This window comes from Heterocephalus glaber, unplaced genomic scaffold, assembly GCF_053883595.1.
Source record: "Heterocephalus glaber isolate CG9 unplaced genomic scaffold, H.glaber_assembly_v1.0 deba00000676, whole genome shotgun sequence".
Classification (NCBI taxonomy): domain Eukaryota; kingdom Metazoa; phylum Chordata; class Mammalia; order Rodentia; family Bathyergidae; genus Heterocephalus; species Heterocephalus glaber.
This window is the reverse complement of record NW_028258156.1, coordinates 5,495,309-5,520,399: the sequence shown is the minus strand read 5'-3', so window position 1 is coordinate 5,520,399 and position 25,091 is coordinate 5,495,309. Positions and strand designations below refer to the sequence as shown.

Below are 25,091 nucleotides of genomic sequence, written 5' to 3'. Positions count from 1 at the left end.
TGTTTGGCTCCTTTGTCGAAGATGAGGTGACTCAGTATATCTGGAGTTCTTTCTGCATCTTCTAATCTGTTCCACTGGTCCTCAGGTCTGTTTCTTTGCCAATACCATGCTGTTTTTATTACAGTGGCTTTGCAGTGTAGTTTCAAGTTGGGGTTTGTGATACTTGATGCCATGTCTCTGTTGCCTAGAATTGCTTTTGCTATTCTGGGTCTCTTCTTGTTCCAAATGAATTTTTGCATTACTTTCTCAAGATCTATGAAGTATGCTGCTGGGATTTCAACTGGGATTGCACTGAATCGATATGGCAGTTTTGGAAGTATGGCCACTTTCACTATGTTGATTTTTCCTACCCAGGTGCAAGGGATGTCTTTCCATTTTCTGATATCATCTTCAATCTCTCTTTCCAGAGTTGTATAGTTTTCAGAGAAGAGGTCTTTGATTTCTTTCATTAGGTTGATTCCTAAGTATTTCAGTGTTTTGAATGCTATTGTGAAAGGAATTGTTTGCCCTGTTTCTCTCTCAGTGGGTCTGTTGTTCGTGTAGAGGAAAGCTATTGATTTTTGTGTGTTAACCTTGTATCCAGCTACTTGACTGAATTTGGTTATTAAGTCTAGAAGACTTTTGGTGGAGTTCTTGGGGTCTTCTATATAGAGTATCATGTCATCTGCAAATAATGACAATTTGACTTCTTCATTTCCTATCTTTGTTCCTTTTATTACTTTCTCTTGTCTAATTGCCGTGGCTGTTTCCAGGACTATACTGAACAAGAGTGGTGATAGTGGACATCCTTGTCTTGCTCCTGATTTGAGTGTGAAGGATTTCAGTTTTTGACAATTTAGTATGATACTGACTGTTGCTTTTTCATAGATGGCTTTCATCAGATTGAGGTAGAGACTGTCTATTCCAATTTTTTGTAGGGTTTTTATCATAAATGCATGTTGGATTTTGTCAAATGCTTTTTCTGCATCTATTCAGATGATCATATGGTTTTTGTCCTTGGCTCTATTGATATAGCATTGATTGATTTGTGTATGTTGAACCACCCCTGCATCCCTGGGATGAATCCCACTTGGTCAGGGTATATGATCTTCTCAATTATCTTCTGCATTCTATTTGCCAGTATCTTAGTAAGGATTTTTTTGCATCTATGTTCATTAGTGAGATTGGCCTGTAGCTCTCTTTTTCGATTGGGTCTTTCTCTGCTTTGGGGATCAAGGTGATGCTTGCTTCCAGGAAAGAATCTGGGAGTATTGCTTCCCTTTCAATTTCATTGAAGGGTTTAAAGAGTAGTGGCAGTAGTTCCTCTCTAAATGTCTTGTAGAATTCAGCAGTGAAGACATCAGGACCCGGGCTTTGCTTAGTTGGTAAGCTTTTAATTACATTTTCAATTTTATTGATTGATATTGGGTTGTTCAGAATTTTTAGGTCTTCTTTGTTCAACTTTGGTAATTCATACTCATCTAGGAATGTATCCATTTCTTCTGTGTTTTCCATCTTATTAGCGTACAGGTTCTCGAAGCAGGTATTGATGATCCTTTGGATTTCTGTGGGGTCCGTTGTAATTTCATCCTTTTCATTCCTATTTGCATGGATTTGGGCCTTTTCTTTCCCTTTTCTGATAAGGTTGGCTAAGAGTTTGTCAATTTTGTTTAGTCTTTCAAAGAACCAACTCTTGGCTTCATTGATTTTTTTGTATTGTTCTCTTAGTCTCCATTGCATTGATTTCTCCTCTGATCTTTATAATTTTCTCCCTTTATGAGCTTTGGGTTTGTCCTGCTCTTCTTTTTTTTAGAAGCTTGAGGTTCAGCGTCAGGTTTTTTAATGGGCCTTGCTCTGTTTTCCTAATGTGAGTATTCACTGCTGTGAATTTCCCTCATAAGGCTGCTTTCATTATGTCCTATAGATTCCTATATGTTGTATTATCATTTTCATTGAATGGTAGGAACTGTCTGATTTCTTATTTAATTTCCTCTGTGACCCACTGGTTGTTCAGAAGTGTGTTGTTCAATTTCCATGTGTTTCTGAAATTCTTGAGATTTCTTTTACTATTGATCTCCAATTTCATTGCACTGTGGTCTGATAATTTACAGGGGGATAACTTCAATTCCTTTGCACTTACTTAATCATGTTCTATGAGTATAAGGTCTATGTTGGAGAACAATCTGTGTGCAGCTGAAAAGAATGTGTATTTCAGATTTGGTGGAGTGGAACACTCTGTGAACATCTGTTAAGTTCATTTGTTCAAGAGTTTGATTGAGTTCTAGTATTTCGTTGCTTATTTTTTGTCTAGTTGATCTATCTACTGGTGACAGTGGGGTATTGAAGTCCCCAACTACAACTGTATTAATGCTTATCTGATTTTTCATGTTCATTAGTATTTGTTTTATATAGTTGGGTGTACTACTTTTTGGTGTATGATTATGTGGTGTATTAATGTTTATGACTGTCATCTCTTCCTCTTGGATTGTTCCCTTTACCAGGATGTAGTGTCCTTCTTTGTCTTAATCAGTGTTGATTTGAAATCCACTTGAGCTGCAAAGAGGATAGCTACTCCTGCTTTTTTTTTTTTCGGGTTCCTGTCACATGGAGTATTGTTTTCCACCCTTTAACTTTCAGTCTATGAGTTTCTTTTTGAATTGTGTTTCTTATATGCAGCATATTGCTGGATTTTGCTTCTTGACCCATTCTGCCAGTCTATTTCTTTTGATTGGTGAATTGAGACCATTAACATTGATGGTTAGAACTAATATGTATTGACTTATCATTGTCATGACTTTTTCTTTTTGTTAGATTCTCCCCCTTTGCATTTAATTTCTTGTTGTGCCCAAAGGATTCATTCTGCTGGGCTTCCTGGGTTGTGATCCTCATTGTCTTTTCCTAGGATATTGTCTAAAATTTTTTGGAGTGCTGGTTTGGTATTCATGAAGCTCCTAAGGTTCTCTTTGTCATGAAAGTATCTTACTTCTCCATCAATTTTGAAAGATAGTTTTGGAGGGTACATCAATCTGGGTTGGAGGCTGTTTTCCTTTAGGGATTGAAATACGCCACTCCAAGCTCTTCTTGCCTTGAGGGTTTGTGTTGAGAAGTCTGCTGTGATTCTGATGGACTTTCTTTTGTATGTTATTTGTTTCTTTTCTCTAACTGCTTGTAGAATTTTGTTCTACTGTTGGGTTTCTGGAATCTTAACTATTATAAGCCTATGTGTAGATTTTTGTTTTGATCAAGGCTAGTTGGAGTCCTATATGCCTCACTTATCTGTATGTCAAGTTCTTTTCCCCTGCTTAGGAAGTTTTCTGCCATTACTTCTGTGAACAGTTTTTTTATGTCATCGGCACTGTCTCCTGTTTCTTCTTTGACTCCGATCAGTCTTATGTTATTTTTCTTTGCGTCGTCTAGCAGCTGCTGGATTGATTTCTCGAGGTCCCTTACTAGATTAAAGAAAGTTTTCTTTTCCTGGTCACCAATTGCAATCTTATCTTCTGTATCTGAAATTCTGTCCTCACATTGGCTCATTCTGCCGCATAAACTTTCAATGGAGTTTTTAATCTCCTGGAAATCTGTGTGCATGTTTTATGGATTCCACTTGTTTCCTATGTTGGGATTGCATCATGTTCCTCAGATCCTCTATTTTTTTATCTGTGTACTCTCTAGATTTATTAATCATGTCTTGCACGATAGACACAATCTCTGCTGTTATCTGAGAAATTATTTCTGATTTCATTTTTTTCCAGATCCTGTTTCATCGCCAGTTCAGGGAGTCCAAGTGGTTAAGTATCAGATTGCTCCATCTTGTTTCCCTTTGGGGTTGCTTTAGGTGATCTAGAAGTCTGGTTTTGAGACTTGTTTATGTGTCTTCTCAATTCAACAGGGTTGGAGGGGGTGTGCTGCTGGCGCCCTTGTGGCTCACCTTCTCAGCCCTGGGGGCTGTGGTACGGGTGTCCGGAAAGTTCACCTCCTCTCGAAGATTTTAAATATATAAGGGTGTGTATTTGCAAATACTATGCCATTTTATACAAGGGATTTGAGCATCCTCAGAGTTTGGTTTGTATGGGGATCCTAGAACCACTACCTCAGTTGATACCACAACTGTACTTGACATTTTCTACCAGAATAGATCTTAAATGTTTTTGCCACACATACACAAGGGTAACTATTTGAGTTGATGGATACATAATTAGCTTGACTGTGGTTATCATCACATGATGTATACATAAAACAATACTGTATATACTATAAATATATATAATATAAACAATACTGTATACACTATAAATATATATTTGCCAATTATATACCTCAACAGAGTTGGTGAAAAAAGACTATGGCACATATCTCCAATGATCTGAAACAAAATGTAAAGTAGAAATGCAAAGTATGCTTTAGCAGAGGTGTTCACTACTACTTCTGAGGGCCATCAGACCTAAAAGTGGCCCAAGAAAAAGACTGGGATCTGAGCCAGGCTCACTGTTGAAAATAAGAGAACATGCAGAGAGATATCCCCACACCATGAGGAAAGGGGAGCTTTTCAAATGTGCTTTCCCAGGAAGGAAAGAGGAGGCAGCTACACAGTCTCTCAACTGGACATGGGCTGTACTGTCTGCTTGCCTTGTGGCAGACCTTACATACTCCCTTGTCATCAACAAAGAGAAGCCCCGAGCTGAAAACATAAGACTTGGCTCTGAACAAGGGTCCTTGGAGAAGTAAGTGGACAACAGCAAATCCCTAAAGGAGTCAGGGTGACTGCAGAGAAAGAACTCCCAGAAACCAATGCAAGATGAGTCTCTAACTGTAATCCCAAAGTACAGGAAAAAAACTAGCACCTCAAACAATGGCCAATAAAGTCAGCACGACAGGGATCCCCTTTAGGAGAAAGGAAGAAATAGAACAACCTGAAAATAATGTTAAACTGGGGCTTTAAAAACAAGGAGGTGACTGCACAGATTATCTTCCATTAATAATTTAACATTCCTCAAATTAATTTCTTACTATGGAAATCTTGAAGTTCTAAATGTTCAACTCATACTTTCCAGTGATGTGTCTGGAAATGCAGTACTGTCACTATATTTACCAACTGACAGATTACCAAGTACAGTTGTGTCTCCTAAGAGGCAAACAGTGAGAGCTTCCAAGTCTTCCACCCCATCACAGTCTGTGGAAAGACTAGACCTTAATTTGGGACAGTTTGCAAAGGCAGAGTGGATATGGACCACCAAGGTGAACAACACAAATGGGGATACTCTAGCTCTCCTTGGTCAGAGCACTTCTTGTTCTGCACAGTATTAGAGGTTGAACCCTGGGCCTTTACATTGAGCTAAATAAGTGCCTAAGTCGGCCAGGCTGGCCTCGAACTTGCATCCTCCTGCATTAACGCCCAGAGTGCTGGGATTACAGTCATATGCCACTGTGCCTGGTTTGGAACATTTTTACTGACAGAGGATATGATAGCAGATAGACTAAGAAAATGAAGCTGAAAATTAAACATGAGCTGTCTGACTAAAATCATGCTAAAGGAGAAATAAATATATTATATTTTGCACCTCTGCTACAGAGGAAATAGATGTTAAGTATTTGCTTTTATAAACAATGCTATGTGTATGTGAAAGTGAGAGATCCTAAATATAAAAGCTGACCATCTGATGAAGTGACTGAGTGACTCAGTATTCAAAGTCTGAAAAAAATTGAGGCTTCATGCACACTCTTACCCTTTATGCTATAACCTCAAAAAAAAAATGTGAAAATCAAATCAATTGCAAACAAAACACTGAAAACCAGTTTTTGTAGAAGTGAACTGGAGGATTTCATTGAGCTGCTCCAACTCCTCTGGTGCTGTCAGTATGTGGAACTTCAATGAATAAAGTTCTCTCCCTTCTTCAAAGGCACAAATAACAATAGCTGCCACTAGGAACAAAAGGCAGAGTGGCAGAGAGGAAAACCACACATTCCACTCAAATCCCTACTTGACTTTTGGCTTGGGGACAGAAAAACCCCTGTGGAAAGTTGGTAAAGCAGGAAAGCAGTTATCCTCATGAAAACAGAACTCCAGGGAGTCATGATGGATTAGCCAATGACTAATTTTAGTCATTTTATTTGAATCCCAAGCAAATGCTGACAAAGTGCTCCTTCTTAATCCCTCAAAAAAGACCCTAGAGGGCTCTCCAGATGTCAGGCTCACAGCAAACTCTAATTTGTCTAGAATCACAGATTCAAGGGTTGCCAGCTCTCTATCCCAGGCAACGTTCAGATAGAGAGCTCCGTGCCAAGGCAACATAAATATGTGGACGTGTCTGAGGTGGGAGATTGCTCAGTTGTTGCTTCTAAATCTGGAACCAAGGCCAGAACTTCCCATGGGGCAAAGGCAATGCCAATACAGCCAGCAGGTACTGAAAAGCTCCGAAGCCACTTGGATTATAAATCTGACTTTTTGGAAGGCCCCTCTGAGGCAGGAAGAATCAAAATGATTAATGTGCATTTACTGCCATTGATTGAAAACCAACAAACTTTGCCAACAGAGATTTATGAGAAAGGAAATCAAAAAGCAACATACAATTACCTGACAGTTATTTAGAAATTAATTACTCAAGTCCATTTTTCACTTTTTTTCTCCCTCTTACTCAATTTGACTATTTTTTTTCTGTTGACCAGGTTCCCTCAACCCATTACAAATATAAAGCAGATGAGACTTAAATATACTCGGTGGTTTCAAACTATTAGAAGTTTAGTGAAGGGAAGGAAGTGTGTGTGTCAGGGGGGGATATTAAAATTACTGGAAAAGTAACTATTGTTTATTTTGGTTAGCAGGGTATAAAATATGGATGCTAGAGCCAAACAAAGCTTCAGTTTCTCATTTACTGCTTACTAGCTATGTGTCCTTGGGCAAGTAACCTGGTCTGTCTGAGTCAGCTTCCTTATGGGAAAAATGGGAATATTAATACCTAAACTGGAGGGCAGTTGTAAAGATTGAAAAAAAATAATACAAAGAACCAAATACAGTTCTTCCTCTCAGGTAAGCGTGCTAGCTAAATTATTAAAAATTATGTATAACTGATTCTCCTCATATAGTTAAGATGAAAGAAAATGTTCTTCAATGGAGAAGTAGGATTTCCCAAGTAAATGTGCACATTTGAACCTATAAACTTCCCGGTGATTTAAATTTGTATTGTAAACAATGTGCATGAGTTAAACTTTACCTGTCGACTTCCCTGCTTGGAGGAACAGCTACTTGTGCTCCTTGAAGGTGAGACCAATTTTTGGGACACACTGAGGTTCTTCTCATCACTCATCATGAGCAGCTGGTCACTTGGCCTTGAGGGAGTCAAATGCCATCCGAAGGCAGTGGAGCAGAGGATATGGGGTCCCACACAGGCTTGTAGTTCAGCTCTTATCCAATATATTGAAAAACATTTTGGATTACTGAAAGGAAATCCCTAAAACCAAAAGAAAAGGAATTAGAGAGAAGGTCAGAGGTATCAAACATCATCATGCCCAGGCACAAATCACCTGCTTATCCATACTACAGATTACAGAGCCCTTGTGCTTAGCTATACAGAAGCTGTGAAGGAAAAGATGCTTTACACCTTCCTTTTATTGGAAATTTTGTGTAGGTGGTTTTTCATGTAGACTTCAGCGTGTTAAGAGTAATTAATAGGTTTGGTTTTGGCTTCAGAAAGTCAAGGATTTTATTTAACACATTAAATTCAAGTAAATTCTACAACTACCTCTGCATGTTAACCACAGTAAGAAAAATTATATCCAGTCCATCCAGTTACTAGTGTTCAATCTAATTTTTTTTTCTTTTTTTTGGTACCAGGGATCGAACTCGGGACCTTGCGCTTGCAAGGCAGGCGCTGGAACCACTGAGCTAAATCCCCGGCCCTGTTCAATCTAATTTTAATAGAACAGTTTTATATAATTGTCTGGAAATTGGCTAGTTAGATAGGGTATCAAACTTTTGGTTAATTATTAAATATTCAAACTCTTTGAACTCTTTAAACTAAAATCAAAACAATGAAGGAAAATGTCTAAATTTTAGAAAACAAATTAAGGCACTTATAGCCAAAAAAATCCACTGCAATGTTACTACCATCTAATCCACAACACATACACATACACAACAGACCCCTTTTTATATTCATAATAGGTTGAACCTTACAATAAATAAGACCAAAAGCAGATCAACACCAGCCTCTTCATAAAGTTAGTTCTTCTGACTGGGGCATGACTAAGTGTATCTGAATTAGGAGCAAATTAATCTAGTCATAAACTGCCAAGAAACTGTAAAGATATGTTACTAGTTTGTTTAATAACCATGTTAGTCGTCGCTGTTTGAAAAAGGGATAAACAACTAACCTGATGGAAACGCAAGAAGACAGAATGAATGAGTGTGTGCGTGTGTGTCTGCACCTATGTGCGTGTGTGTCCGTGTGAATATGTATGAACTACACTGCTATGGCAACATATTCACAATGGATTAAGAATGCAAACAAAAACCTTCTGCTTGTGTGTGCAATTTATTTATTTATTTATTTTAGGGCTAAGGTCCTGATAAAAGAGAGCATGGAAGAGTGAAATGTGAAGAAGGAAGAGAAATGGAAAATATAATGAGTCACAGGAATTCTGAAACTGTGCCAAAATAGAATGTCATACCCCTGTTACAGAGGCAACTGCTAAAAAGGGCTATCTTTATCTCTTGACCTTGCCAGTCTCACTTTGGAGGGGTCAACTACTCAGGCCAAGGCTGTTAGTGGGCCAAGTCTGATTCTCATCAAAGTTGGCACTTATGGTTAAGGCTTCTGCCAGTGCCCCATCCTTGCCTCTCTCTCCCTTCAGGGGAAAAAAGAATCCACAGCTCCTCTGGGATTACTGCCCAGGGAAATATATCTAGTTCATTCCCCAGAACCTTCCTGCTAGTCTCTGCAAAAATTTAGCTAAAAGGACCAAGGGTGGCTTATTGGGCAAAAGAAGTTAAGTCCCAGGAAAAGGATATGCTTAGATAGAGCAGAATAAAGAATGAAGGCAGCAGTGGCCCAACACTAAGGTACCCTAAATGCCAGGGTGTTCACTTGGATAGAGGCAGCTATTATGTCCACCTTAGGGGACTCTGCAGGGCTGGGCTGGATCACCAAAGAAAAGGACTTGGCAGGAACCCCAAGAAACCTTAATGGAGGGGTATATTCTATTCCACGTAGCTGTCTTCATTGTGCTGACCTAGGAAAACAACCATAATGAATTCTTTGAGAGAAATGGGGCCAGAAGCCCAGGCTGCTAATTCAAGAGTCCATGAGAGGATGAGGTGGATACCTGTGAAAGTTCTTTGAGTGCTTTCACCCCACCCAGTGAACCTGCAGTGGAAAATGTCCAACTCAAGGGATTAATTGGTTAGGAAAAAATGTAATAGCTTTCTGGTCACAGACTGCAAATAACTTAAGGATGATAATTTATTTCCACCTATTTTTTTTAACTTTGTCAATTTTACAGGTATAATTTAAATATACATAACGATCACATTCATCACAGGGCCACCTATTTTTTAATGAAGTATAATTTCAGTAAAGTAAAATTAACAGATCTTAACAGTACATAAAGAATTTCACATTTGCAAGTACATACTCTTCACCCAGATCAAGAAGCAGAGAAAAAAAAAAAAAAAGCAGAACTTTCTGCAGCCTTCCTGGAAGGCTCCAGGGCCCCAGGGCAGATCCCTGAAGAGTGCTGAGCACGGTGTCCTTGCCAATGTGCTGGAGGGATCAAACAGGTTCTAAGGCTGCTTTTATGTATTCTGCCTCCAAAAGGTGTTTGATGTGTGGCAGAATTCAGTTTGAGATCTGCTTTCCTGTCAGCAAACCACAGGTTGACAAGGAAAATTCATAACTCTCCCTCTTCTCTAAATCAGGGAGGGCATCAAATCAACCAGGTGTGAAAAGTGAATGCACTTAGGCCAATTTGAAACTGTCCTTCTGGGACCTCTGAAATGATCAGGTTCCTCTCTTGCCACTGCCACCCACCTATGAGAAGTTGATGCACCAGGCCCTGGATGAAAAACCAGTGTTACAGTTAAAAGTCAAATGGTACAAGTTATGTTTTGCTGTGATTTGAATTCTCCTCACCACAATGTATTAAAAAGAAGTCCCCCTCCCCCCAAAATGTCAAATGGTGATAAGTCATACAAACACATGGCAACCTGGGGCTTCCACTGGTAAAAAGAGAATATTTTGCCATGGCTGATTTATAACTTACTTTTAAAGCAAATGCCATTTAGAAAAGAGGAAACTATTTGGGAAAAGATGGAAAGAAGACATGTGCACACAACATATGTGCCTCTGAGGAAGCCAGCTGGGGTTTGCATTGGTGCTTCCTTATTACAAACACTGTACCTTGACAAATGTACTACATGCTTTGGTTTTTATGTATCAAATGGGGAATAATAATATCCACCTTTCAGAGAATTGTGAGGATTAAATGAGAAGATGAGTATAAAGTGTCTAGGTTGCATAGAATAGACAAAAGACATAAATTCCATCACCTCCTTTCCTGACATATGCAGCACATGATAGGAATCTACATCCCTCCTTCCATCAAAAACAAATAGGGCTGGGGATTTAGCTCAGTGGTTCCGCCGCCTGTCTCACAAGTGCAAGGTCCCTAGTTCGATCCCTGGCACCAAAAAAAAAAGGTACAAGTATGAAAAACAAATAGGGACACCACAGAATTTTTAAATGTTTGTGTCTTCCAACATATTAACATTTCCCTGAATCTGGACCACAAGTGTGAACAGACTTTTTTTTTTTTTTGGTACCGGGGATGGAACTCGGGACCTTGCGCTTGCGAGGCAGGTGGCTGAACCACTGAGCTAAATCCCCAGCCCTGTGAACAGACTATTTTTAAATCATTAAAGCAGAATGCTTAGTTTGGAAAAAGACAGATGCAGAAAGACAAAAGCCACATAATTTATTACCACTGGCTGTCCAAAAAAGCAATTTACTATTAACTAGTAGATTGGAAACAGTGACATATAACACAGTTTCTTATTAATCCGTTAGCTTGAGGGTTTGCATGTGTACACTTGGCCAGGTTGGACTTGAGAAACAGATTTGCTTCCATAGTTAGAAATAACTCTCATGACGACCATAGGACATAAAGTTCCAGTAAATTTGCAATTTCCCGATAAAACATAAATAAATGACATCCTGGATTAATGTCAAAAATTGTAACAGGGTACTCACTCATTTCTGGTGTCTAGTAAAATAAATTATTCTAATCCTATATATTCACCTTTTTAGAAATGGAACCCTCTAAAGCACCTTGATTTTAAAAATACATATTAATAATTAGAAGTAGGTCTTTGGTTATTTGGCACAAAGAGCCTCAGACCAGAGATTCAGGACCAGCGGTTTCTGGGAACAGGTTCTAATCACAATAACCTCAGATATTGATAAATGGTCCAGGACCTGTGTGAAGCTCTGGCTGATCTACCTTCACAAGGGTCTGGTGAGGGAGCCAATATTTGACTGTTCTTTGGGGATGAATGCTGACGCTCAGCGTCCAAACAAATCTCCACTCCCATATCTCAACAGCAAACAACGCTCGACAGAACATTTTGCACTGCAGTCTCTTCTGGGAAGACAAGGCTCAAGAGCCCAGTGGCTCCAGTGCTTACTTAGTCTGGCGGGTGCCCACAGGATGTAAACTTTTACCCCTGCTCCTTCCCAGCTCTTCAGAGGCTACCTTTTAAGGGAGATCACATTGTTTGCTCAGAGCTCATCCAGCAACAGAAATACACACGGATGCAAGTGTGAAATGTGGCGGTTTCCACGAGACAATTCTTGACAGTAGCACTATGCTCTAAGTTTGGGTTTTAAACATTTATTTGCCACCACTGAGTAAACAACAAAAAATACAAAAATACCAATCATTCCACAGAATCAGGAAACCCAAGAGGGAATTCTAGCCCCCCCTTTTAAAGCAAACTTCCTTCTCTAACACCACCAGACTATCACTGCTCAACCACATCCTATGACAGAAATAAGGAACTCCATTTCACTACTCTCATTATTTAGAATTTAAATTTGTCTGTCATTTCCATGCCAGAGATTTGCCCTCTGGTATGATGGAGGACAAGATCAACCATTTTTTCACCATAACCTGCATTGAAACCATTACCATTCTTACCTCCCACCCAGCAAATATTTCCTTCTCCACAACAAAGAGGTCCATTTTCATCACATTTCTCATGTGACAGGGACCCTCGTGTGCAGTTCACATTACCAGAGAGCTTGTAACACTCCCTTGATGTAAAGACAAGATGCAGTGTGGTCCGGCCAGGCAAAAGAGAAGACAATTAAGAGTCAGACTTTGAAACTCATGTAATTGGTACTCCACATTTTCATGTGAAATTTTGTCTCCAGTACTTGTTTGGTACTCAATGTATGAGCTATAACTTGTCAAAGTCAGTGTCAACTTGTTTTGCTGACTGCTCCATCAAAACAATCTGTTTGGTACTTGTAGTTTTTGATACTTGCTGGGCCTCTCAGAACCAATTAATGACAGTACTGTGGTACCACTGCACCTCCCCTCTCACCTTGCGCACACTTCGACTGTTAACGCTATGCTTGCCTTGGCCTTGGAGGCCCTCATGTCTCTTTCTGACCCTCAGTGTCCTCACAGCTCATTAAGACTGTCAAGTTGCAAGAACTGCTGAGAAGCTAGGTTTCCTTCTTCTCAATGGGACTCTTTTACTTTTTTTAACAGAATTACAGGATTTCATGTATTTTTATTATTATTTAATTACCTCATGTTAATTTTTTTTTGTACTAGGGATGAACCCAGGGCCTTTCCATTGAGCTACATTACCAGCTCTTTTTAAAATTTTTATTTTGAGGCATTAAGTTGCCCAGGCTGGGCTCAAACTTGTGATCCTCCTGACACAGCCTCCAAGAATGCTAGGATTACAGGGGTGTCGCCACACCTGGTTTCTTTGTGTGAGTTCTGACCCATGTCAGGATATTTCTGGGAAGCGATGTTCATCAGCTGACTTTTCCTTAGTCACAGCATCCCTGCTGCACAGGCATGTGACCCTGTCATTGCTCAAGTCAGTCATACTTGGAGATGGTCTGCTCTCAAGGCATATGTGATGTGCTTGGACAAGAGTACGGAGGGCACTGAAGACTTCTCCACAGCCTGATATTAATGTGCTCACTAACTAGCATTTCTGGGACCTATCTTCCAACCCATGTTAAGTTCCCATGACTGCACAGCCATGACTAGCTTTTCCAAGTGTCCAGATAGAGCTACTCCAAAGTCTTCTAGACCTCTATTTAAAATGCAGGTTGTGGGCCAGGGATTTAGCTCAGTGGTTCCGCAGACTGCCTCGCAAGCACAAGGTCCCAAGTTCGAGCCCCAGTACAAGTAAGTAAGTAAGTAAATAAATAAATAAATGCAGATTTTTTTCTCCACTATAGATGACTTGGATCAGAATATCTGGGGATAGGCCTATATGTTTAACACATTCTTTAATACATTCCCTGGGGGATTTTTGTGCATGGTAAAGTTTGACAAACTCTGATGTAGCCAGTAGTTTTCAACCTTTCGTACCCTGAAGCAATCATTCTAGTTGTGTCTGTAATGTGGCAAATGCCAGGAAGACAAAACCCTCTTTTATTATCCTAGATGTGGGTTTTTCAGAGTGGTGATCCTCAGAGTAGCAGGAGCAGTGGTAGCAGCACCACTTGTTAGAAAGGCAAAGACTCAGAACTTACCTAAGGACCAGAAACAGAGAAAGGTGCTCAATAACCTGTTTTTAACAAGTTCTCCAAGTGATTTCAATGCACGAGTCTAACTACCACTTCTACAGACTAATATTTTACCCATAGCACAGAGTCTTGAGGCCTCTGGTATAAATTTGTCAGGCGATTGGGAGGAGATCCTGACTCATTTCTGAGACAGATTCTGTCTGCCCGCTACTTAAGCAGGGTATGGCAAATGTATCTGAACAGTCCCCCCTCCCACACTTAATCATCATGGCAAGTTTTCTCAAACAGCTCTCCAGAAAACTAAAAGGTAGAGTTGGTAAAGCAGGTCTTATACTGCTGAAGTCCATTCTCACATGGTGGGTGGATGCCAATCCATAAACTACCTTATCCTGACTAGGAGTCTTAACTTCATAAGAACACCTGGTCACAAGAGTCAACACATAATGATCTGTCCTTGATGCTCCATACAAAGTATGTACCTTCCAGGACCTTGCCAAATATAAATTATAACTTGGAGCTTTGTATAGTACGGACTTAACTGAGCAGTGGATTGCCAACTCTGCACCTCAGATGATATAGGGAACTTTAAAATATGCTGATAATTAAGCACTATCCCAAATCTATCCATTATGTTGGAATCTATGATGAAGCCAGGCTTTGGTATTTCTATACCTCCACAGGTGATTCTGACCCAGGGATAGAAATCATTATTAAATGGTCTAAAAAAATAAGGTAATATGTATAACTAACTCAAGATAGATCATCCAATGGTTGAGTTGGTAGAAGTACACTATTCTGATCTTTAAGAACTGCTTTTCTACACTGGCCTCTGTGTTTGTGTCCTTGGCATATGATGAGAGAATTATAAAGAACCAACCAACTCTATGTTTTGGGAAATTGTTCTTCTCAGCCCTATATGAGACAAGTTTGTAGGCTGGAAAATGACTACCCCCACCCCCATCCTTAAGTATAAACTAGAAAAAATAAGATATACTATACCTATGGTAATTTTATGACCCACTAACCTAGACCACAAAAGGAAACCAGTATAATTTCATATATTCTTAAATTAACCCAGTTTCCTTTCCTACATACGAACTGTTCACTTATTTAGTAATAATACACTCAAGAATTTTGCAGTGGATGGACAGACTTCTCAGTACAGAGCGGGCCCATGCATGCCTGTCAGAGTGTCCTCCAGAGCTTATTTCATAGCAATCTTAACCACAGGCGTGGAACGTGAGTAGCAGGATATTGTAAACTCTCCTCAGTAGATACCGATGTACAGCAAGGGTGGAGAATAACTGGTCTAGTATTTTCAGGGATTTCCTTCCTAATCATCTTTGTAGCATCCCCCCACTTTGAGGCTTGTCATAGCCGTCTCAATCACCCCCACCCAGCAGTTTACTGTCAGAGGTCCCAGGGAAGATGAGGTCCCCCGCTGTGTGTTTAGGTGAACTGGCAGCAGAGTCCCTATCTCAGCTAGGGACACATCTTCTACCCTTCACTGTCACGGGCTCCACGGCCCTTTTCCCTTGGTTTAGCAGATGCTCTCCAGTTAGAAGCTCTCCTTTGGAAAAACACTTGAAATCAAGTTAGATGAAACAATCCTTCTGACTCTTGATGTTCTGTGAAAAAGTTCCCCACCCAAAAGCTTGTCTTTTATTTGTGCTTCTGGCTGGGATGTAGATTTATAAATCTGTTTTCTAGTTTTTAACCAGTTTTTGCAAGCCTCAGCTCATTCTTGATGTTAGTTCTGCAGACTTTATTCAAGCATGTTTCTGCAATTTTCTTGGGCGTCTCCTCAATTATGAGCCTGGAAGTGCACTGTTCCAGTTCCTCTTTAATAGAGTATTTATTTATATTATGTATTAAATGTGTATATGTTTTAAAAATAAATATATATTATATGCTTTAAAAGTATATAAATATTTCAGAGGAACTAATATAAATATATGTAAGCCAGGCATGGTGCCGCACTCCTGTAATCCCAGTACTTGGGAGGCTTAGTCAGGTTGATTTCCATGAGTTCGAGACCAGACCTGAACTACATAGCGAGACCCTGTCAAAAAATATAAAAATATATGTAAATATTCTTATTTTATTTTGTTATCAGAGCAATTAACAAATATGAAATTGGCATATTTTGAGTGTAGAGTGTAGTCCTTATATACAGGCACCATATGTATAGCAGATCTCTACCACTTACTCATCTTGCAAAACTGAAACTCTATAGCCATGAAGTAATTAATTGTCCAGTCTCCGCTACACCCTTCCCCTGACAACCACCATTAGATTCTCTGCTTCTAGGTATGTGACTGTTTTAGATATTTTATATAAGGGAAATCATGTAGTATTTGTCCTTCTGTGACTGGATGATTTCACTTAACACAGTGTCCTCCAGGGTCATCCATGTTATTGCCTATTGCATGATTTCCTTCCTTTCCTGTTTAAAGGCTCCACAATATTTCCTTGTATGTACAGCCCATCCTATATATAGTCTTTATGCATTCATCTGTCTACAGACACTTAGATTGTTTCTATACTTTTGCTATTGTGGATAGTGCTGCAATGAACAAAAAAGTGCTAATATTCTCTTAACTTTAAAGTGCTTCTTTTTCTTTCTCAGTTACACAGGCAGTTACACTGAAGTTGTGTCCCCCTTCCATTTCTTTCTATAAGATTTACCTCTTGGAGCTCTTACCTATGCCTATGGCTTCGAAAAGGAAGCTATCGACCATTCTGCTCTTCAACCTCCTCCAGTCCACAGCCCACCTGGGCAGGGGGTGGGGGGTGCTGGCTAAACATTGGGACTCTGAGCTTTAAGAGCAAGCTGATCATCTCCTCATGCTGACACCTGCTGCTGACTTCTTCACTCTCTTATACCACAGTCCTTGTCCAACCATATCCTCTCTCCTGGCTCCCTAATTACTGCAGATTATAGCTCTCACTGGCACTCATCTCACTGCCCCCAATTTATTGTATATTCTTTTATTCTCAAAACTACTATCCATTTTAGACTACCATTAGGCCTTGCAACTGACTCTACTTTTCCTCTCTCATCACTTTAATCCATCTTATATTCCCTTGTCCAATTCATTTTCTAGGCTCTCTCCTCCGGTACAAATTCCCAATTATTATAGAAAAAATAAAAGTAAAGACCCACGGTATATAGCTGAACTTGTTTCGGACTCAGATCTTTTGGCATTTCCTATACATGACTAAACTGCTGAACTGTTACCTCAGCTGAAAACAGGCATAGATCAAAGGGCTAACTTCACAGAGTTCTATGGTGTTTGACTAGAATAATTCATGTAAAACACTCAGTGCAGTACTTGGCAGACATCACTCAATGACAGTTTAGCTGCTATCAAACTCCATCTCTCAAACCTCACATACACATACCCTATAACTGTACTCTCCCACCACTGTGCCTCCCACCAGCTAGTCCTTCACAGAACACCTGCCTTCCTAACCCACATTACCTCTCCCAACAGTGGAAATTTCCTCCATCTTCCAAAGTTCACCTTCTCCATGAAACCTTTTCTCAACCCTTCCCCCACCCCAAATGGTTTTGTTTCTCTTTTGGACTCCTGCTTTGCTTTTGCACTATCTGAAAGTATTAGTCATATTTCCTGTATTTTGAGTCACTCTATGTATCCTGACTACTAGATGCTGAGTTTATAGTTCACTTAGGGACCACATTTTACTTACCATTGCACTCTGTAGAAAAGTAACTTACAAATATTGGTCACAAGAATTGTTAATCCAGAAGAAAGATCTCCATGTGAGCACATTTATTTCCATAGAAATCTTCCTTTTCTTGTTTACTGGAATCATTTAGGATCATATATATATTCCAGAATATTTTAGGGCCAGATATAGTCAGTAGGAGGGCACTTGCTAGTGGTAGGGCCAATGCACAAGGCCCTGGGGTTCCATCTCCAGCACTACCAAGAAATGAATAAATAATCATCTCTTCCTTTTGCAATCTCCTTGCCATTATTAGTCTTTGGCCATGAGAGGCATTATTTTTTTTTCCTCTGACCTCTCTGAAATGTTTTTAGAGTACATAGCTACATCTAAAGCATCTTTCTTTGGGGACTTCATCTCCTGGTTCCAGTCACTTTGCATCACTGGTCGAAGCTCCTTTGTTAGGTCAGAGAAAGAAAATCAGAGATGATATTTCCTGCATTATTTTTTCACTCTTCTTAAAAACTGAATGATTGACAAAAAAAAAAACCCTAACATTTTACTAGAAGTTAGCAAAATGAGACTTTCAATGGGTGATTATTTCATTGAATCTCCTTTTATCAAGACATTTGGCACCATTCTAGAGTTGCAGTCTCTGAGAAAGTACCACCCATGACATCTGTCTGGAAACGCATAATACTGATCCTACTACCACCACACACCCCCCCACACACACACCTACATCTTTCCCCAGGGATTCATCCTTAGCCTACCATAAAACTACTTCTTTAAAGCAAAATATTCCCTTCGAGAATTACATTCTGGTCAGGAGAACCATTCTAACTTTGAAAGGAAAATCTAATGATCTTCTCTACATCCAAGTTTTAATGTTTTAAGTTTATTTTGCTTAGTCCCCAGAGGTTATGCAGACACATAGCTACAGGTAATGTAATTAACCTAGTTCTTAGATTTTTTTTATTTGTTTGTTTGGTTTTTAGCACTTGTATTAAACCTGGGTCCTTTTCACTGAGCTACATTCCTAGCCCATTTTTATTTTTTTAATTTTGAGACAGGGCCTTGTTAAGTTGCTCAAGCTGGGCTCAAACTTGTGATCTTCCTACCTCAGCTTCCCAGCTTACAAGCATACGCCACCATGCCTGGCTCCAGGTATTGCTTTTATGAATTACTGAAGTTCTCTTCCTCTCTTCCTAGTCTTTGCTGTGCCTAGTTTTCTCCATTCAATCAAGTGTTAATGTTTCTTCCTTCCCACCAAATTTCAGTTCAACTTTCTTGATCCGAATAGTAAATTTCTTGCAAAACACTCTTGTCCTTAAAAGACAGCAAGAGCTTGCCCTGCAAACCTAACTCTGTCAGGCCATCTGTGCTGCATTATTAGAACACTCCATGTCCTCTCCCAGCTCATGGTCTACTGTCCTCCATAAGTCCTTCAGTTTCCTACCATGACTTAGTACTTATGATACATCTGAGGTTTCTTTTGACATTTAGCATGTTTTTAACCAAATCAGAGAATGGTGTAGATCTACTTAGTATATCTGACATTTTGCTAAGTTTTCATCCACATCTTGGGTTTTTGTCATCAAGATCCATTCTGCCTTCTGTAATAATAAATTCTCAAGTTTCAGGTAGTCTCATGGCCATCTGATAAGAGGCTACATTCCCACCTTCTCTGCAGCTTGGTGGGTACCTTGTTACCAAGTGCTGCCAATGAGAGATGAGTAAAGTTAAGCTTCTTCCAGGTTATGATGCTAAAAAGAGAAGAATGTGTGTTTCCTATCCTCTTCTCACTCGTTGGGACTGGGAGATGATGACAACTGGACCCAGAAATGAAAGCTACTATTTTAAGATAGTAGTATCACCATGCCAGCACAGGAATAACTATATCTGGACAACTACATGGGAGAAAAATAAAATTCAATCTTGCTAAAGCCACTTAATTTGGGGGGTTTCAAAGTTTCGTTGCAAATAATGTAGGCCCTACAAAGGTAGGTCTTAAAACTAGGTCTCATGGATTACCTCTATGCCCCACAATACGAAGTGGCCAACCACTTCCTCCCTGATTGGCTTCCTGGGCCAGAAACACAAATCCCTGTTAGTGACAATGGTTTTCATTATTTTACAACAACAACAAAGCTACTATTTTTAAGTTCTGAATCTTTGCTAGCCTCCCTGAAATAATTCCATATTTTCCAAACAGGACTGAAAGTAGAGATCCAATCTTCAATTCATCTTTCTCTGCATCCAGCAGGACAGCCCTCTTCATGCTACATGTGTTACCTACATGTGGTCCTGACAGCCAGGATGGGTCCAAATGGCCGAATGTTCTCACTAGAGGGGATGAGTTCACAGGTAAAACAATATTCCCTCCACTCCTGAATGGAAAAATCAGAAACAGGCTGTTCTCCTTCTCCTGCAGCACAGCTACTTTCACCTGTTCCTCCATGTCTCAAATGAAACACACAGACAAATGGAGGCTAATACAGGAAGCCATAAAAAAGACAACACCAAAGAAGGGCAGCCACACTGAGAAAAAGTCAATCCAATATGTACCTGTCTCTAGAGTGCCTACTATGACCACTGCTGCTGTGCTTACTCCTCAGTAGAGGAAACTAAGTGGCAGAGGTTTAATTGAAGGAGGAAATCACCCTGAACAAAAACATAAAATGAGCATAAGTGAAAAGCTAGATTCCATCCAGGGTGGGCCTTCTCAAAGAAGTGGTGGGCAGTCACAAGGCAACAGCACAGAGGGACTGCAGCTGTAACCACAAGGGTGAAGAGGCAGCTTTCCGGAGCTTGGAGATGGGGTGGGACCTGACTAGTCAGAGAGGAATGTGCAGGGCAGAGTTCGGAGGCTGGGTGGGAAGGGCAATTCCTATGATACAGTACTGTCAACTCTAGGGAGCTTCTTTGAAATCGCAAAGCCCAGCCCTACTTCATCCCAAATCCTCTGCGCCTCCTGGGGAGCCAAGGCTATGCCAGCTCCTGGGTGAACCGGAGGAACAGCAAGGTTGAGCCATGGCCCACACATGATCTTGCATCCAGAAAGGATATATTTACCCCACAGAACAGCCTTCTTCCATTTTAGTGTTTAATTTCACTTGGTTATCTAATGCCAGACCTGTGTCTTCTGCATCTAATTTACACCAAATTAAAACGTAAAGCAGGATGTGACTTAGCAGTTTAAAGGGTAAGAAGAGTTAGCACCACCCAAGAATTTAAAAATAACATCTGGTGGTTTGAATTTTATCAGTGGGTGGTGTTGCTCTCCCTTAACTGAAAACTGCTTGTGGAAGCAGGGTAGAGTTTTAACAATTGGCAACCACACACCCAGAATTTCATTACTTATCTAAAAAGACTATCAGATTCACTAGGAAATGTGAAAGTGAATACTTTTTTTTTTTTTTTGTACGTGAAAGTGAATTCTTGAAAACTTCTCCATCTCCTAGAAAAATCTATCCAGCATCTTTTTAGAAACGTAAAAATTCAGCTAACAATGAACAATGCACCAAAACCATGTTAACCAAACACTCAAATAACAAGAAACAAAATACCCTGGTGGTTGATATATCAGAGTTATACACTTCAAGTTTGTTGTCCACCTAACTAACAGTCACTCTGAACTTCAGAATATAAGCTTAAAGCAAATTCTGTAAAAACTAAAGTCATGAGATCTGTTTGCAGGATATTCCTTTCAAACTGTAGGGGTGATAATCAATAATGTCTTTTAAAAGAACCACTAATTTAGTGAATGTTGGTGGGGAGAAAAAGAGATACTGGAAGCTTTATTAATTCCTGGAAGGATAGCTGCAAGGAAGTAAACATAAGACACTTTTAAACATACAAGCTGGAAAAAACTGTAAGGAAAAATAAAAGGAAAAGGCAAAGAGAATGAATTTTTAGAAACTGGGGTGGATTTTGGTAGACTAGAGTTAAAAAGGCAAGAAAAATGTAGAAGTGCCTCTGTTACTAATGTTAATAATGCATTGGGTATTTTATCTTCTCTAGTAGAGTGAATGGATTAAAGTAATTTGACTACTACTTTATTCTTTTTTGTGTTTCAAAAATTTCCCCTAACTAGCACATGACCTGGTAGGAGGTAGGTTATTTATCAAAGATGACTTGTGCCCCAACCTGCTTGCTCAACTAGTTGCTAGAAAAAGATTTTTACTACAACTTGTCTGTCCTAGAAGTAGGAAAAGTAATATTCTAAAGTACTCATTTATCAAACTTTAAAAATGTGTAAAGATGGATCCTAATTCCTTAGAAGTTTACATCTAATGTTGATGTTAAAAAGAGTAATAAGTATCAGAAATTACAAATAAGAAAATCTATCACAAACAAAATAAGTCAAAATTTCAGGTGTCAATCCAGCATTAAAATTCTAGCTAGAGTCTAACAAGTTAATTTTAGAAATCAAATTTGGCAACCAAGACCCTGCAGTTCACTCTGAATTTCCGTATGTTGTACATTCACTGCAATCATCAGTTGAGTTAGGGAGTTTTATATGCTGAGAGCATTGTATTGTACCATTTAGTACACAAACAGCACCTTTTATTAAAGGACCCTGAGTGCTACACAAAGGAAGCATCCCAACACTCAAAGGCAGAGAAGTCCAGGACAGAGGAGTGAGTGACAGGAAATGAGAAGCTCCCAGTGTCCTGGCCTAACAATTTATTTATGGGCAAGAGGGAGCAGATGTTACTTCTGATTCATCTTTACTGGGCGTGGAAGATGTACTTTTCTAATCTGACCACACCAATTATATCTCATCCCATATGCTCTTCTAAGAAAGTGACATCAACACTTCTACAAGGGTAGGTTAGTCTGTTTTCTTCCCTTGAATATGGGTAGCTTTGTGAATTCAGAAAAGCTGCTGCCATGTGACCTTCAAGGCTGTGTTAAAAATGGCAATACAACTTTTACTGAGTGCTCTCTCATCTCAGGATGCTTGTCTTCAACTTAGGCACCATGATGTGAGGAAGCCCAAGCTAACCACTATGGAAGGAACACATGGAGAGGCCCATTTAGAAAAGAATCAAGACACCCCCAGCTAGTAGTCAACATTATCCCCCACACAGACAAAGAAGCAAATCTTCAAACACTCCAATCCACTCATCACCCCAGCTAACAATGAATAGAGGAGAAACCAGCTCTTCTTAGAGTCCTGCCCTCCAAACAGCAGATCTGAAAGCTAAATAAAATTCGTTATTGTCTTAACCTACCAAGTTGTGGAAAGTGTGCATACAAATGAAAGTATTCTTGTCATACCCACTCTTGTCAAAATGAAGAGGCCACTGGGAAAACCACTCAGCTTACAAATGACTGTTCCAGAAACTGCCCTGGTAGGCCAATCTAACCTAATGGTCTACCTTATATTTAAGAATATTTTTTCTTAGCAACTGATCATGACACTGTCAACTATAACTTTTAAGACTAACTTACCTAGCACTGTTGGACAATCGCACCTTGCCAGCTCCCCTCAAGCACTATAAGTCCCAATGAGCTTTCTTTCAACACAACTTGCATAGATTTCTCTGTCATAATAAAACTTCCAACCTGTCTTTGTTCTTGGGTCAGACCAGAGGCCACCTGGTCTCTTCATATGTTCCCAATTGCAATCCAATTTTTATATTACTTCCAAATAAAATTTTTATTTGGAGATTCATCTCTACCTTTATTCACCTTTGTCAACGTTTGGGTGATACTTGTTATCAGCATTAATTAGCTGAAACCCTAGATAGAGATGCCTAGCAGACCTCCAGGCTGGGCAGGTGGGAAGCATGAGAACATGGGGTCCAAAAGTCTGATACTTAAATCCATGACAACACTCACTTCTCCAGATCCTCAGGCCACAAGCTCCTTCTCCAGAGCCTCTCATTATTTTTTTGCGGGGGGCGGGGGGCTACCGGAGATCGAACTCTGGTCCTTGTGCTTGCGGAACAAGCAGCTGAACCACTGAGCTAAACCCCCGCCCCCAGAGCCTCCCACTCTTGCCATGTGTGTCAGACTTAGAAGAAAGCTCCTTGGCCAATAGACTCTTCTTCAAAGACCATAGATGAAGCAGACAGTACAGTGTGTGGACCATTAGCTGATCAAGGTCAGTTTGTAACTGACAGTGATAGACTACAAATGTTGACATCAGAAATCACTAGACACAAAGATGAAACGACAAGCAAACCCCTTAACAAAACCCTACACAAACCTTTGGACCAGACTTTAACATTTCTCCCTTACCATTTGGTATTACCTTAAACTGTGGCTGGGAGTACATTCCCAAGTGGCAACTGAGCCTCAGAGAAATGCAGTATCTTACTAAGATCACAGGGTCAGTCAGTGGGGGTTCAACTAGGATGAGAGCCCTGCAAGAACATATGTACAACCAGGAAAGGAACTAAAGCAAAAGTAAAAGCAAACTAAAAAGCAAAACTAAAGGAAAAGTTCTAGGTAGATGTATTTAAATATTTCTAAAGAGCAAATTTATCATGAAATTAGAGGGAAAATCCCCAGCCCTGTTCAGTTCTTTGGTAAAAATAGGCAAACTCTTGGGCCTTGGTCAGAGAGTTGTCTACTGAGTCCTGAAGTTCAAAGATCTAGTCCCAACTCCTCAGAGGATTCCCTAAGGGTTATCAGTGCCCAGAAACCACAAGGGATGCCAAGAAGACCACATAGAAAGCAGGGTTTCCTCGTGTCAGTGGAGAAGTGACTAAGAGTAGAGGGAATGAGGGAAAAGGACAGGAGACCAAATGATTACAGCAGGAACGAACCCTGAATGATCATGGAAAGAAAAGTCTGCACTCAGACCAGGGCTACAAATAGAATTTAGAAGCTGGCAATACTGTAGCCTCTAGACACCTGTGGCCACTGAGTACCTAGAATGGGGCCAGTGCAATTAGAAGCTGAATTTTAAGTTCTATTTGATTTTAAACCACTTAAATTTACTTAGCCACCATCCTGAACAGCATAGTTTCAGGCTATATCACTCTAAATTGCTTATTTTCTCCCCTTTTCCATTAGCACAAATGAACCTAGGAACAATTCTGCCTCCTAAAATCTCAGGGGTGCTCTTACCTCTGCCTCTTCTGACAAAAGTCAAAGGCTGGGGTACAGCTGAGTTACTACCAAGTGTCATGACCAAAACTTAAATGTGCTGAGTGACAGGCAAGTTTTTCCCATTTATTTTACTGTCTGGGTAAAATGAAAGGAAGAGTAAAACAGGCTACTGGCTGTCTACATGAGGTCAATGAGGATTTTTAGTAAAAAGCTCAACTTAAACTTATAGGCACTTTAAACTGTGTCAATACAGAGATGAGTTGCCCTGAAAGGCTCAGATCCTTAGCTCATACAACTTCAACTGAAAATCATTTAGGAATGTTACCAAAAAATTATCTGGAATTCTTGTGTCATTTAGGGATGTCTTATAAGGGCTGCTCAGTATTAAGAGCCTACAACACAAAGAAAAAACTCATAAAAAATGTCATCAGTTCAAACAGTTATTAGTTGCCACCTTTTTTGGTAGATGAAAATATTTACCACTTTCTAGTTTCTTCAGATACCAACAAAAAACTCCCGGCCAGCCAGAAATCTTTTCACAGTGAGGAGAAGGGAAGGTGAGAAGTCTTTCATGAAGGACCTCAG

At 39.8% G+C, this 25,091-nt stretch overlaps 1 protein-coding gene across 7 annotated transcripts in view; it reads right to left on the bottom strand.

Moving 5' to 3' along the window:
* The window catches only part of Osbpl3 (oxysterol binding protein like 3), a 204,426-nt gene that overhangs the window by 88,819 nt on the left and 90,516 nt on the right, over positions 1 to 25,091 (bottom strand). For all 7 annotated transcript variants that reach the window (XM_087206645.1, XM_087206642.1, XM_087206641.1 and 4 more), the window contains one exon: positions 7,188 to 7,424. In XM_087206645.1, the coding sequence (XP_087062771.1) occupies positions 7,188 to 7,424 (237 nt within the window). The remainder of the gene's footprint in view (positions 1 to 7,187; positions 7,425 to 25,091) is intronic.